The sequence below is a fragment of the Pseudomyrmex gracilis genome, unplaced genomic scaffold (assembly GCF_002006095.1).
Source record: "Pseudomyrmex gracilis isolate BER0280 unplaced genomic scaffold, ASM200609v1 scaffold_132, whole genome shotgun sequence".
Taxonomy (NCBI): Eukaryota; Metazoa; Arthropoda; class Insecta; order Hymenoptera; family Formicidae; genus Pseudomyrmex; species Pseudomyrmex gracilis.
In genome coordinates, this window is record NW_018020716.1 from 51,995 (window position 1) to 64,925 (window position 12,931).

Genomic DNA, 12,931 nt, shown 5'->3' on the forward strand with positions numbered 1-12,931 from the left:
AAGAAGAGAGGTGCAACATCGGTGTATTCACGGCAATTTTTTTTATTTTATTTCGAACATTGATAAAATATATATCGTGTACATTATTTTTTATCTACAAGATTGATTGATCGTAATTTTACATCAATTTTTTGATTGCCGATTTTCTTGCGTAGATTACGACACTGGTCGTGAATCGCGCGCATCATTTGCGATTTACGTTATCACGTACGTCACAGAATAATGCGCGATTATATCCACAGATATAACGGGCTTTGCGAAACGCAGTCGTCGTAGCAGCAGCGCGTCTCGATTCTTGAACAACTTTCTCGCAACAACATATCGTGGCGACGAAAATCTACAGATTTGTCGAAAGTCTGTAGATTTTCGCGAAAAATCAAGTTATTCAAAGAAAAGAATCGAGATGAGAAACCCAACGCTATGTGCTTTCGAACGACGAGCTTATCGATCACACGACCGTGTGTCCACGCGTTACTATAGATAATTAATGGAATGAATATACAACGCGCGCAAGTGGCAGCAGCAGTAGCATAATTGCTGAATCACATATATATTTTTTTTGTTTTATATATATATATATATATATATACTTCCTTTTCATTTTTTTTTTGTTGTTGTAACATTCTCCTTCTGTGTATAACAATCTGAAGTTGTCTGAGATTTTTTTTTTGTTAACTTTATCTTTAAGACTTTAACGTTAAAACGATTAGGACGTAAAATTAACGTGTCATACGTTATTTCACGTATCTTCCTGAATTAAAAATAATTAAAATCCCTGACGAAAAAATAATCTGACAGACAGACAAAGGATAAAACCGAGAAAAAACAATTTATACTAGTGATGTAGTATGTTTAAAGCCGAGTTTTGCGCCCAATTAATTTTACGTTAGCTTTGATTGACAAAGTGGCGTAAAATCTATATCTATATCGATATGTTGTTTTTTTTTCTTCTTCTTCTTTTAATACGTTTACAATAGTAAACATTAATTATACGTTAATTATGTTAAGATTGTACAAGTAATGTTTATATACGACGCACGCGCGAAGTTTGTCGCCGGACGTCGTTTTCGTTATTCTAAACTTGTAAAACGGTAAGAAAAATATAGTTTGAAATTGTTATTGCATAATTATCTTGTGCACATACTGGCTGATATATGAACACGTAATAATCTGTACGTAAAAGTACTGAAGGAGGCACATTGTCAAGCTCGCTTGAAACAATCCACACACCGGGCGATTTGATTCTTCTTCTGTACTTCATCAGGCAAGAAGATCACGGCCTAACGTCTATGTACAAAAATATTTAATACAAAGAGGAGTTTCTTTCGCGCGCAAATATTCGATAAGTATATATCTAACAATTATTGCTGTGGACTAGCGGCGGCTTGCTTAATTATTCTTCGTCATCTTTTTCGTCCAGAATACTCTTGAAGCAAAACGGCTGGAAAGGATATCCCAAACCCTCGTAAAACTTGCTCATAAACTCGACCCTGAAATATAAAAAAAAAACGCGCAGACCGATTAACAAAAATAAAACACGTTAATTAATTAACGAAGAATATTAAATAGGAGAAAACGCGACGTATTGCGAAGAAAAAATTGGAAAATTAATATTAAATTAAAATTAAATAAAATAAAATTATATAACATTACTAATAAATCTTAAAATATTAAAAGAAGTTTTATACGTTAAAGTTTTATACGTTATTAATTGAAAAAAATCGCGCGTACCAGTGCAGTCGAAGCGTGTGAAGAAACGCTGAGAGGCCTTCCATCAGTACGAGAATGACGATGGTGAAGAAGGCCCAAGCGGCGAAACAGGCGAAAAGCACGACGCTCATGTAAAACTGGCCCTCCTCGGCGGCTAACCCCATGTGCATCAGTCTGCCCCAAAGCACCTCGGACAGCTGAGAATGAGCTAACGACAACGCCCATAACCGCAAATAAGACGCGGTATGCGAGACTGTGGAGAGAACGTACTCAATGGTGTGAATGATCTGATGGATCATCAGCTCGCTGAAGCTGTTGTCGTCGTGCCCGTGACCGCCCGTGTCGTCCTTGCTGGTACTTGGACTCGCAAGTCCCTGGGTTTGCATCTCTATTTCCTGAGCATTTCCGTTGCTCTGGATAACCAATCGGCGTCGTAATATCGTGTATAAATATAATAACAATAACATTGAGATAAATAATTAAACACGCTGTGAGAAGCGAAATAACGAGACACTTACGGTAATTTTGTCCGCAGACGGTTTTTTCTTTGAACATAAACTGTGTAACGGTTTTCCGAAGAGCATTACGGGTATGCAGAGAAGAGCGCAGCCCAAGAAGATGTACTGCAAAATCTCTTGCCCCTCAAACATGTACTCGGAACAACCCTCCGGTGGTTTTGTGTGTTTGAAAAGCATCATGTTGATGAACGTGATCAGCACCGATGGCGCGCAACCCGGTTTCAGTCGCAATTCTGCATCACAACGCATATCGCATCACGTTAGCGACGTTGTGCAAGTTACGTTGTGCGAGACGATGAAGATTGATTATATATTTATTTAATAAAAGAATTGAAAATAAATAATCACTACTTGTGGCAAATTTGCGAGCAAATTGTTTGAAATGCTTACCATCGGACGAGGCGTTGTAGATGACCCATTTGATGAACATCAGAACGGTCATGTAAGCGAACAGCAATACAAGGAAGAGCAGTTGCGGCAAAAATTCAAGGAAGAAATTGGAATATCTCTTAAAGTGCCTAAACACAATTACAAATTTCTAATAAGACGAACTCTTACATCGAGAAGAGCGTTTCACACTGCGAGCGTTACATAAAAAAATACTGTTCAAATATTATTAGTTATAGCAAATAATATATTTTTTTTTAATAAAAATAACGTGTGTAATTGTTTGCGACCTAATTCGCCTTTTATTTTCTTATTTGTTTCGTCGACTCAAAAGTTTTTCGACGTTATTTTTGCGACTTTTTTTGTTTTTTTTATATTCTTCAAACAAAATCTTACCAGATATTGACGAGATTCATGCACACGCCGAAGATCATGTGCACGACGCCGAAGATGATGGACAGCTTCATCTTGAACGAGTTCTGAAATACAATCTTGTTGCTAGCGAGCGCCCAGACCGGGTCTACACCCAGGACATAGGGAGTTTGCAGATAGTTACCGGCACTCTCCTCCGGCAGCAAGTCCAACTTCGGATTCTTCTCTATATAACTATAATTGAAATTTGCCCGCCAACTGGATCCGAATATGTTAAGCGATTTCGCGAACACGTCGTTGTAGATCAAACCGCTGTAGATTGAAAAGAAACCCATGAGAAGAATGATGTAACGCCCGCCGAAGAACATATTCCAGATCTCGTTGTCCGATTTCTGCGCGATGAATTTCTTTTCCCACAGCACCATGGCCGCGCCGAACAGCGTCATTATCAGTCCTAATCGAAACGTGCAAGACATGTCCGATAACGATAACAATGCGACATATTGTACATTCTACATGTGTTGTTACACTTTTTATTTATTTGAAATTTGTAATTTTAACTTTATTCCAAAATAAATTTATAAATTTCAAGCAAGATTTTAATTTTACTTGAAATTTCGAATTTTATTCGAACGTTTGTTTTATCTGACATTTGTTTTCTTTTGTTATAATAAAAAAAAAAAAAATTGTCGTTGTTATTTTGTTTCGCATTATCGTTTGACTCACCGTGGCCGGCGTCGCCGAACATGACGCCAAACAAAAATGGAAACGTAATGATGGTGTAAAGCGCCGGATTAGCTTCGCGATACGACGCCACGCCGTACGCATCGATCAGATTTTGAAAACCTCTCGTGAATTTGTTCGTTCTATTGAACGTCGGAGGATTCTCGTCCGTGTGGATCACATTGAGGAAAGCCGGCATGGAGTTTCCGCATTGCCGCTAAAAATAACACGTTTCCACGTTCTTGTTCAATTTTTTTTTTTTCAAATTATTTTTTATATGTAAGCCGGCAATAAAGACGTATATATATATATATATATATATATATAGCTCGTGTTGTGAATTCGCGAATTCATTCGTTTGTAAGCGAATATACCGACCGATCCTTCCGTAAGACAGGCTTGCACGACTGCGAGATCGGCAATAGGCACCCAGCATTCTCCGATGAGACATTTTTTTGACACGTCCATGTTGAACAGATTCATCGTGTGGTAAATAGCTTTCATCTTTCGCACCATAATGCTCCAGTTTGGCAGTTCTTTCGCCACGTTGTGCAGAACGCGTTGGCGATGATCTTGCGTCTGGCTCAACACCTTTAGCAGACACGATGATTGCGTGACGATATAACAAGCATGTTGAAAGTGAAATGACGCGATTTTTATCATTGAATCGTTTTTAAATAGTCGGATGATCTTTAAATAAATTTACATTAAATTTTCATTGCCATCTATTTTTTTAACCTAGCCTATCTCACCAGTTTGAAATCCTCCAAACGTGTTCGCACGTCCTTGAGCATCTCCTGACGTTCCGCATTACTGGTCGGACACGGATAGAGCGAGGCGTGGAAGCCGATGCAGACTTTCTTGATGCGATTCTTCAACTGTTCTCCTTGGAAAAACGCCACGAAAGCCGTTTTGTAGATTTCGTTTCCCTGAAAATACGCGGCGAAGAAAAAAAAAAGAATCAGGCGCATCAACGAACTTTTCGAGATCAAAATCGATCGGACAGAAAGAAGCGAAAACGATAACGAAGAACGCCGCGAAACTTGATGAACAACAGCAAAGACGCAAAAAAAAAAGAAAAACTAACCGTAGCGGGATCTTCCAAAGGTTCGTCAAGTTCGGATTGTCGGAGAAACACGTTTCCGCGAGATATGCGCCACAACATCCTCTCAAAGGCCGGAACGCGTTCGCGATTTATCACTCCGCCGACGAACCTGCAAGGAAACGGACATCGTCTCGCAACGCGCGCATTTTTAACGTGTTGTTAATTATTATTGTTATATTTAACAGACGTGAAGAGAGACAAAGATTGAGAGAGAGAGAGAGAGACAGAAAGGTGCGAGCCACGGCTTATCTGACGGCTTTCTGAGATCTGACGGCGAGATGACTTACTCCAGACGTCCGCGAATCGAGGCGACTGGGTTCTGCGGTTCCTCGCTAATGAGCGCCTTGGTGATCGAATCGTTGGCCTCTTCCTGTTGATATAGAAGAAGATACGAATCTTGATTCTTCGACAAAACGGTAACATCGATTACACGAAGGAGGACGGCGCTACGAGCAAAAGCTGCTGAACTACTTTAGGTACCTCCGTGAAAAACACTTGCGTCCTCTCGAGCACGTGCTGTAATTCCGTTAGCTCGAGATAGCTGCTCTTCAGGTTCACCGCGTTCTGGCTCAGCTCTAGTATGTCGTTCTCCGTTTTCTCGAGATGCGCCTGTTGCGTGATAAGAAAACAAACACAAATTGAGATTACCCCAAATTAAAAAAAAAAACAAATGCCAAGAAAAATCGCCGAGATGTTTGATCTCTTTTGTTTTTTTTTCTCTCTCTCTTATTTTTACCTCGAGGTTGATAATCTCACGCGGAATGGGCGCGCGTGGTAGTTCAGTGAGATTATCTAAGATGGGCACGTCGTCCTTCTTCACCTCCGCCTCGATGTATCGAAGTTTGCGCTCCATTTCGTCGCATCGTCGGACCTCGTTGACGAATTTCCGTTGAAAATAATTCACGTCGCTGTTTAGCTGAACAAAGAAAGAAACACGTCGCGGATTTATAAATCGCCGCTCTCTCTATTCGGGAATATAAATCACAAGACAAAATTATATATATCGCCCCTCGTTACACGAAGCAATCGGATTCGTTACGCCAAATGAGACGGGCGACGAAAGTCATTGCAAAAAAAACGTCTAATTCGACTTACGTCACGAAATTGTACCGTGCCGGTTTCTCCAAGTTCGGAAACGGAAAGGTAAGCCGCTTCCGGCTGAATGAACAGCTGGCAGAGAGCCATTTCCGCGCTCCTGAACATCGCCCCCATCGTCGAAACGCGACTTGATTCTTACCCTGCGGCAACGAGAAAAACAAAATTTCTTAACAATCCAACCGACCAACAATATATTCTTCGCTCTTCTAATTCAAATTCAATTGCAAAATAACCATTTTTGTCGGCGAATCCTGAAATTCCGTTGAACGGAATCTTAAAGATAAAAAAACTAATATCGTTCAGATAAAAAAAAAATGTTGCTTATCATTATCTATATTGTTTCTTCAATAACAGAATTTTATTATCTTCTCGTTAAAAAAAAAAAAAAAAAAAAAAAAAACCTACACGTAGAAAAGACGATGGAAAAAAAAGCGAAATTCTGTGAAAATAATAGCATACGTATCGATAAATCTTAACTAACAGAAGTTACGACAATCGCTCTTACTTTAGAGAGTAAACATTGATATTAGATAAGACAATTGTCTCTTGGAAAGAGAGATAGAGAGAGATAGAGAGAGAGAGAGAGAGACGTGTATCTTACTGGCGCGACGAGCACAATATTATCAATCAATAAATTTGTCACGTAAGACGCAACGAGATATACATATAACAACAACGGAAAACTAGGCCATTGTGTCACGACAATCAAATAGTAATTACACGCGGGTTTTGTATGCGAATTAATGTGGCTTAATCCCAATTAAGTCCGCATCTATTAAAGTGAAGAAGAATCGTCGCACGATCGTCGCACGTCGCACATCACAAAGTGTGTGTGTGTGTGTGTGTGTGTGTGAAATATAGCCGCTATATGATTTACTCACAGAGAAGACAGACGCAATTGTCTCCGCGCTCTCGCCTTGACAAAGATCGAAGATCGTTTTGCTGCGACTCTCTCGTTGTTCAGTATATCTAATTTATACACACGTGTGTAAAACACACTTTATTCGTCCGCAAACACAAATTCCGTCACGAAATGCACCGACTGCGGCGACGCACAGGTATAATTAGACGGTAATATTTATCGTTTCAGACGACACACCCGTGAGCGCGCGCGCACACACACGCACACAGAGTACGATCTAATCACCGAAAATTTAAATAGTGTTTTACGGCGTTAAATATATTTTTTATGTAGATGTGATGAGGCGCGACAACGGCAAACACCGGTTTGCGAGATAAGCGAGAGGGAGACGATTCCGTAAATATGCACGCTTCAAATAAAAGTGACACACTTGCACACTTTTTCTTTATCACAAGTAGAATTGCTGCTCTTATCGCGTTTGCTGCGAAGAAAAAAAAAGTGCCACTCATTTGTTTTTCAATTTTTTAAATTAAAAAACGCTACGTATGTCAGTTTCGCGAATTTTGAAAATCCAAAACACATGAGACTTCTCGAAAATATCTCGCCGTTAGATCGAGATTATCGCAGCGCGGACATTGCGCGCGGAGATGCGATAGTTAATAGAAAAAAAAAAAAAAGAAAACCTGTTGCAACAATAAAACGAAACGCGCGTGTAGAATATTTTCTTATCGTCACGTATAGTAGCAATGCGAGTTAATGCGTGTGATAAGACAACGCGATAAAAGAGGAATTCAGTAGTTCGTAATTAAGTGCAGCCGGAAAATTGCTTTAGGGAAAAAAACACGCACACACGACAGCGGTTTCGTGTGAGATAATAATCGAACTGTCGGTGTAAGAGATCTCGCGATATAATCGGAAGATGTGATCATTTTTTTTTTCTATTCATTATCCGCATTTTTTTGGGAACTGCTTGATTGCGAGAGTTCATCTCGCGACGTTACATAATTGCATAAGAGAATTTCTCGCGCCGGCAATTTCTTGTGTCTGAATAAAATTCGATTAGCTTTATCACGCACACACCACACCGTGCCGAATTTCCAGATAGAACATTAAAGCACAGACGATGTTATCGACACTATTGAGCGCAAAGCGCGTTTCAAGGTCTCTCGAATTCTCTTTGGAAGCGGTATTTTTATCGAAAAAACACAAAGGATTGTTGCATCGCGTTTTTGTTTCCCACGATCTCATGATTATATAAAAATTAAAGAGAAGAAAAAACGACTTTAAAAATAATTTATATCTAATTAAGCTAATGACTTTGAAGTAATTTAAACCGCACGTATAATATTTTTCTCTTCTATTTAATTACATTTTAATTACATTTTGAGAGTTTTAATATATTAGTTAAACATCCAAGCCTGTCCTTTGTGTATATTTGACACTTTGCTCTGTACGATTGAGGAGAAGGACAAAAGAGAAATCGCAGGCAGCAGTCCAACAAGATTTCCGTCTAGAATGTTGTTAAATTTAATTGCTCGTAGCCAGGCTCTTCTCCCGTTACATCGTTGCACGAGCGAGGCTGCAATTGGCTAAGTGACTTATTTTGCTGTTAGGCAAATGTTTAATCGGAACGCTCGCTAAGATACGCACCAACTACTTGCTCTTTTTTTTTTTTTCAAGATCTGTGTACCAGAGTGTTCGATGGATAAAAACAAAAAAAACTTACGTACAAATTTATTTTACAACGGAATTGACTCGATTTCGTTGAACTCTCACAACAACCGGGAGCCGCGACAGTCGGACGCGACAATTGCGTGCGAAAATGCGGCAAATAGGTAAATTGACAACGGACGGGCGTTGGTTTCCTGTGAAATTGCACAAAGTGATCACATAATCGAAATCGCACCTCGAATGTGCACACGCGCGCGGCGAAAGATAAAAATCATTCAATTTCGGCGCTTATCGGCGTTTTAATTTATCGAAATAATAAAAGAGAAAAGACGAATATAACGTGAGAGACACAAACGCGAATTAAAGACAGAATTAAAGAAGAAGAAGTTAATGAATTTCTCCGTTCCGAGAATTGTTCCGCAGAACGGAAAGTAATGTACGTGCGGTAGAAAGCGAGACCGCGTTCAATTAGATGAATGACATAAAAACGAGGAAGAGGAGAAGAAGGAGGAAGAGAAGAAGCGAATAACTCCACTTATACTGCTGATTAGGTTGTAACCCTAATAAACTCGGAGCAACAAGTTCTTCACGTACGTGACGTTATGGCCGGCTTTGGTTAGGCCGTGTGAGATTACAGCTGCTCACGAGACGTCGATCTTGCGACAAGTGTTATTTGAAAAAAAAAAAAAAGAAGAAGAAGAAGAAGAAGAAGAAGAAGCGCGAGTCGATTGCGCGATTCGATTGCGCGACACGATAGCAATCGAAGAAAACGAGCGCGACGAGAGAAAATAACGTGAGAGAGTTTCGAAGCGTGTGCTACTAGCAAAATTTCTTTGTGTGCGATTAAACACAATTTGCAATTACAAAGAAAAAACGGAAGAGGCTCTACATTCGTGCAATTATTTTCTTTTCCGAATGTGAAAACTGCGTTTCGCCAGCAGCGAGTAAAAAATGCACAAACGCGTCGATTACGCACCTTTCTCAATCGAACGTTAAACGTTAATCGTCGATTATCGTTTATCGGAAATATTACTCTGAAATCGTTGCGCAGATCGTTATTCAATTCACGGATCAATTCACATTACTCGATCGTGTCAGAGTGCGCGAGATGTGTTCAGACAATTTGAAATATCGATAATATTTAGAAACAAATGTTTTAACATGGATTGAAAACGTATAATAAAATTTTCAATATATCGATAATAAAAAATTTTCCTAACTTGTAAAATATAATATTTATGTGTGTGTGTTATTAAATAATATTTATGTGTGTCCTTTTGTAGAACTTCTAAAACAGGATCTCTCTGCCAAATAAAATGTTATCAAGTCGTGATGAAGACCGCGTCGCCGAATCGCACGCGTAATCGATCATCGTATAAGCACAAATATCGCAATTAAATCTGCTTTGTAATCTCGCCGACACAAACTCAAGGTTGCGCGATTTAAATCTCTACATACAATACGTATGTATTTCATCGAGTCGAGAGATTATATTTCGAACGTATATATTCACAGAAATTTGCAAACGCGATAATCGCGATAATCGACGCCAGGATGTTACCACTGGAGTGTCGCCCAATCTACAAAATGCGCGAAAAACAAGTGTAACATCTCCGATCGCATTCGATTATCGAGTTGTGTGCCGAGTTGTCACTCGACTTGGCGAAGTCTTCTCTCTCTTCGCGCGAGAGAGTCGTGTTCCCGCCGCCGTTTCGAGCGCAATTGATGAAATCGCCGCGTTGACACATCACTCCCACGGATCGATCGAGTTAATTACCTTGATTGAGACGAGACAAATTTATCGAATTACGGACGAGTTGGGCAGACAGGAACAAATAAAACGAAAAAAAAAAACACACACACACACACACACAGCGTGGAAATGTTGACTCGCGCTTGATGACACACTTGTCGGATAAGCGGCGGTCGCGATAAGCGCGTTACGCACCGCGCTGTGAAAAGAACAAAAAGAGGGGAAAAAAAAATTACATAACAACACCGGTCGCAACACACCACGGAATTCGAGGCGGACAGCGGCGATAATGGTTGTTCGCGGGACCGGCGCGCGTCTCACACTACTTGCGAGTTCGCGCCGGATCCGATTTGAACAAGTCCTCGGGGCCTCGCAACACAACAACGTATGTACGTACGAGCTATACAACGAACGGGCGAGAGAGGAGAGAGTGAGAGAGAGAGAGAGAGAGAACTCTCGCGATGAGCTTGCTCGTTGTATTATACATACATATATATATGTATATATATGTATATGCCAGTGGCAGATGCGCTCGTTCAAATCAATTCAGCTTGTCAGGTATGCCATTCCGTACGTCCGTAGTCCAACGTCATCGGGCCGAGTATCGGTCACGCGCGAGATAATCGTTCCCGTCCACTCGGAAGCTCGAAGATTAAAATTCACGCAAAAGATGAAAAGATAGAGCGTGGTTTCTTCGAACGGGTGCTTTTCGCGATCCTCGCGGTCTGAATCATCAGATACGTCGGTTGCACTTCGCGGAATTCGAAGCATTGTTTTCTCATTAACAAGTTAACTCTCAACGCGCTAATTGAAGAATTTTTTTTTCGAAAGAAGGCGACAAAATATTTGTATTTTTCTAAACCAAAAAAAAAATAAATAAATAAAATAAAACTCTCGTGCGGAAAAAGGAAGAACTTTACATTGTGCAAAGACGACAATTGAAACACAAATGACTCTCGGAAAATTAGAGGAGACGAGTGCTTCCGTCGAAAATTTTGAATTCCGCTCGAGCGCTAACAATTACAATAACATTCTTCTTTTGCAAAGAGAAACGTCGCCGAGAAACATTGAGCTCTAAATACGTGCTAGTTTAATTCGCGTATAGATTTTTTTCGAGCGACGACAGAGGAAAATTTCGGCGCGCGCGAGAAATAATTCAAATAGTCGCGAGCGCAAACAAAATTACACGACGATACGAAAAAAACATTCATACTCTCGTACATTATGCGCGCACCTGATCTGACATTCAAACACAGATACAGCCGTTGTTGTTGTTCACTTCATTAGTCGTTTTTGACAGGCGGTTAATTAAGATTTCTCAACGTGTCGTCGTTAATTTACGTCGGTCTGAGACGATACGGGCAAACAAGAAAATGAACGTGAAACATCGATTGCGAGCAAACCAAGTGATTTCGTTAGCCGAACATCACCGAGAAATCTTAAAAAAAAAAAAAAGTTTAACAATGTAACAATTACGACAAACAATTATATGCAGCAGCAGAAGAAAAGCATTTGCGAAGCATTTTTTTCGAGAAACTCGACATCGCAACTGAACGATTTTCTCGATTTCTTGTGATCTCTCGTTCCGTATTTTCAGACGCGAGATTTCACACTGAGACTTTTGTTTCCGGAAATCGAAAGTGAAAACGCACACACACACACGCAGTAATGCGCGAGAAAACAGAGAAACAGACCTGTCGTGAACAAATTTGACGCACACGTTCGCAGTGTGTGACGGGACACCCCTTTTTAGTTCCGCTCTAAAGTCACGCAGGTGCGTCGATATCCTCGACTGATTTGACTAGATCCGATCCAACGAATAATATCCCACCTCGAGCCTCCGAAGTGCAAGGAGCAGAGACGGGGAAGAGCGAGAAGAGGGAGTCAGAACTCGTGACAATCTTCTGTCGGGAGATAAGAGCGAGATTGTGACAGAGAGTTACGTTGTCTTTTGTGTGTAGCGCGCGATTGTGTAAAAAAAAAAAAAAAAAAAAAAAACACTGCTTCCACATGTACGTATGACAAAAATTTGACTGATTAAGATCGTCGGAAGTGCGTTGCGACACTCCCGAAATTACACTGTAATGCTAATCGATCTCGCGATCTTATCGATAACGAATTTGGCGAAAATGACACAGAGAAAGAAAGAGAGAGAAAAAACTTCCTCAAAAAATAAAATTGAGACGCACCCACCGCTCCATTTATTAATTTACAGATGTAAATTAATAAATTGATCAATAAATTAAAGATATCACACGTTGATTTTTTCGACTGAGGATAATTATAACCGCGCGCAGTTTTTCAGCTATTTCGAGCAATGTCGCGAGTTTAAAAAATATACATATGTAACTCCGAATTGGTGTGAATAAGATAAGGAAAATACCGGAGCGGCGAAAAGTCAATATTAGCCAACGCGAATAATTGCGCGCGAAACAATGACACCACGGCTCTCTGTTCGGTTAATTATAATCGCAATTTGCGCGTTGCGTAATAATACACGGGAGTTTGTTCGGGAAATTTTTTTTTTTACTCGAGTATTTTCGGATAGATCGATTTTTCACTATTCAGAAAATAAAACTAACGGAAGATATTTTTTTTAGGTTCTTCCTCGACTATTTTCTCGCTTCGCATCGACGCGGTCGAAACACTTCGTTCTCGAACATTTAGATAAGAACTAATGACAATAAGTTTTTTCGATAACGTTTCCGTTTTCTTACTTCCGTTGTTTGCTT

General features: G+C 40.0%; 1 protein-coding gene across 1 annotated transcript; it reads right to left on the bottom strand.

The window, feature by feature from the left end:
• Nucleotides 1-26: 26 nt before the first annotated feature.
• Nucleotides 27-12,020, bottom strand: LOC109856711 (V-type proton ATPase 116 kDa subunit a). Its single transcript, XM_020432286.1, has 14 exons — nt 11,894-12,020; nt 5,911-6,053; nt 5,552-5,731; nt 5,296-5,424; nt 5,103-5,185; nt 4,798-4,924; nt 4,463-4,639; nt 4,089-4,301; nt 3,714-3,927; nt 3,012-3,441; nt 2,619-2,746; nt 2,229-2,461; nt 1,732-2,123; nt 27-1,490 (listed from the first exon to the last, which is right to left on the bottom strand). Exons 2-14 carry the CDS (start codon nt 6,025-6,027, stop codon nt 1,394-1,396), a joined length of 2,520 nt encoding a protein of 839 aa, XP_020287875.1. The 5' UTR covers nt 6,028-6,053; nt 11,894-12,020; the 3' UTR covers nt 27-1,393.
• Nucleotides 12,021-12,931: the final 911 nt, after the last annotated feature.

Coding starts and splice junctions, on each gene's coding strand:
- LOC109856711 (XM_020432286.1), bottom strand. CDS start 6,027: ATGGGGGCGATGTTCAGGAGCGCGGAAATGGCTCTCTGCCAGCTGTTC. Junction 2,462..2,618: donor CTACAACGCCTCGTCCGATG/GTAAGCATTTCA, acceptor GTTGTGATGCAG/AATTGCGACTGAAACCGGGT. Junction 2,124..2,228: donor CGTCTGCGGACAAAATTACC/GTAAGTGTCTCG, acceptor TTGGTTATCCAG/AGCAACGGAAATGCTCAGGA.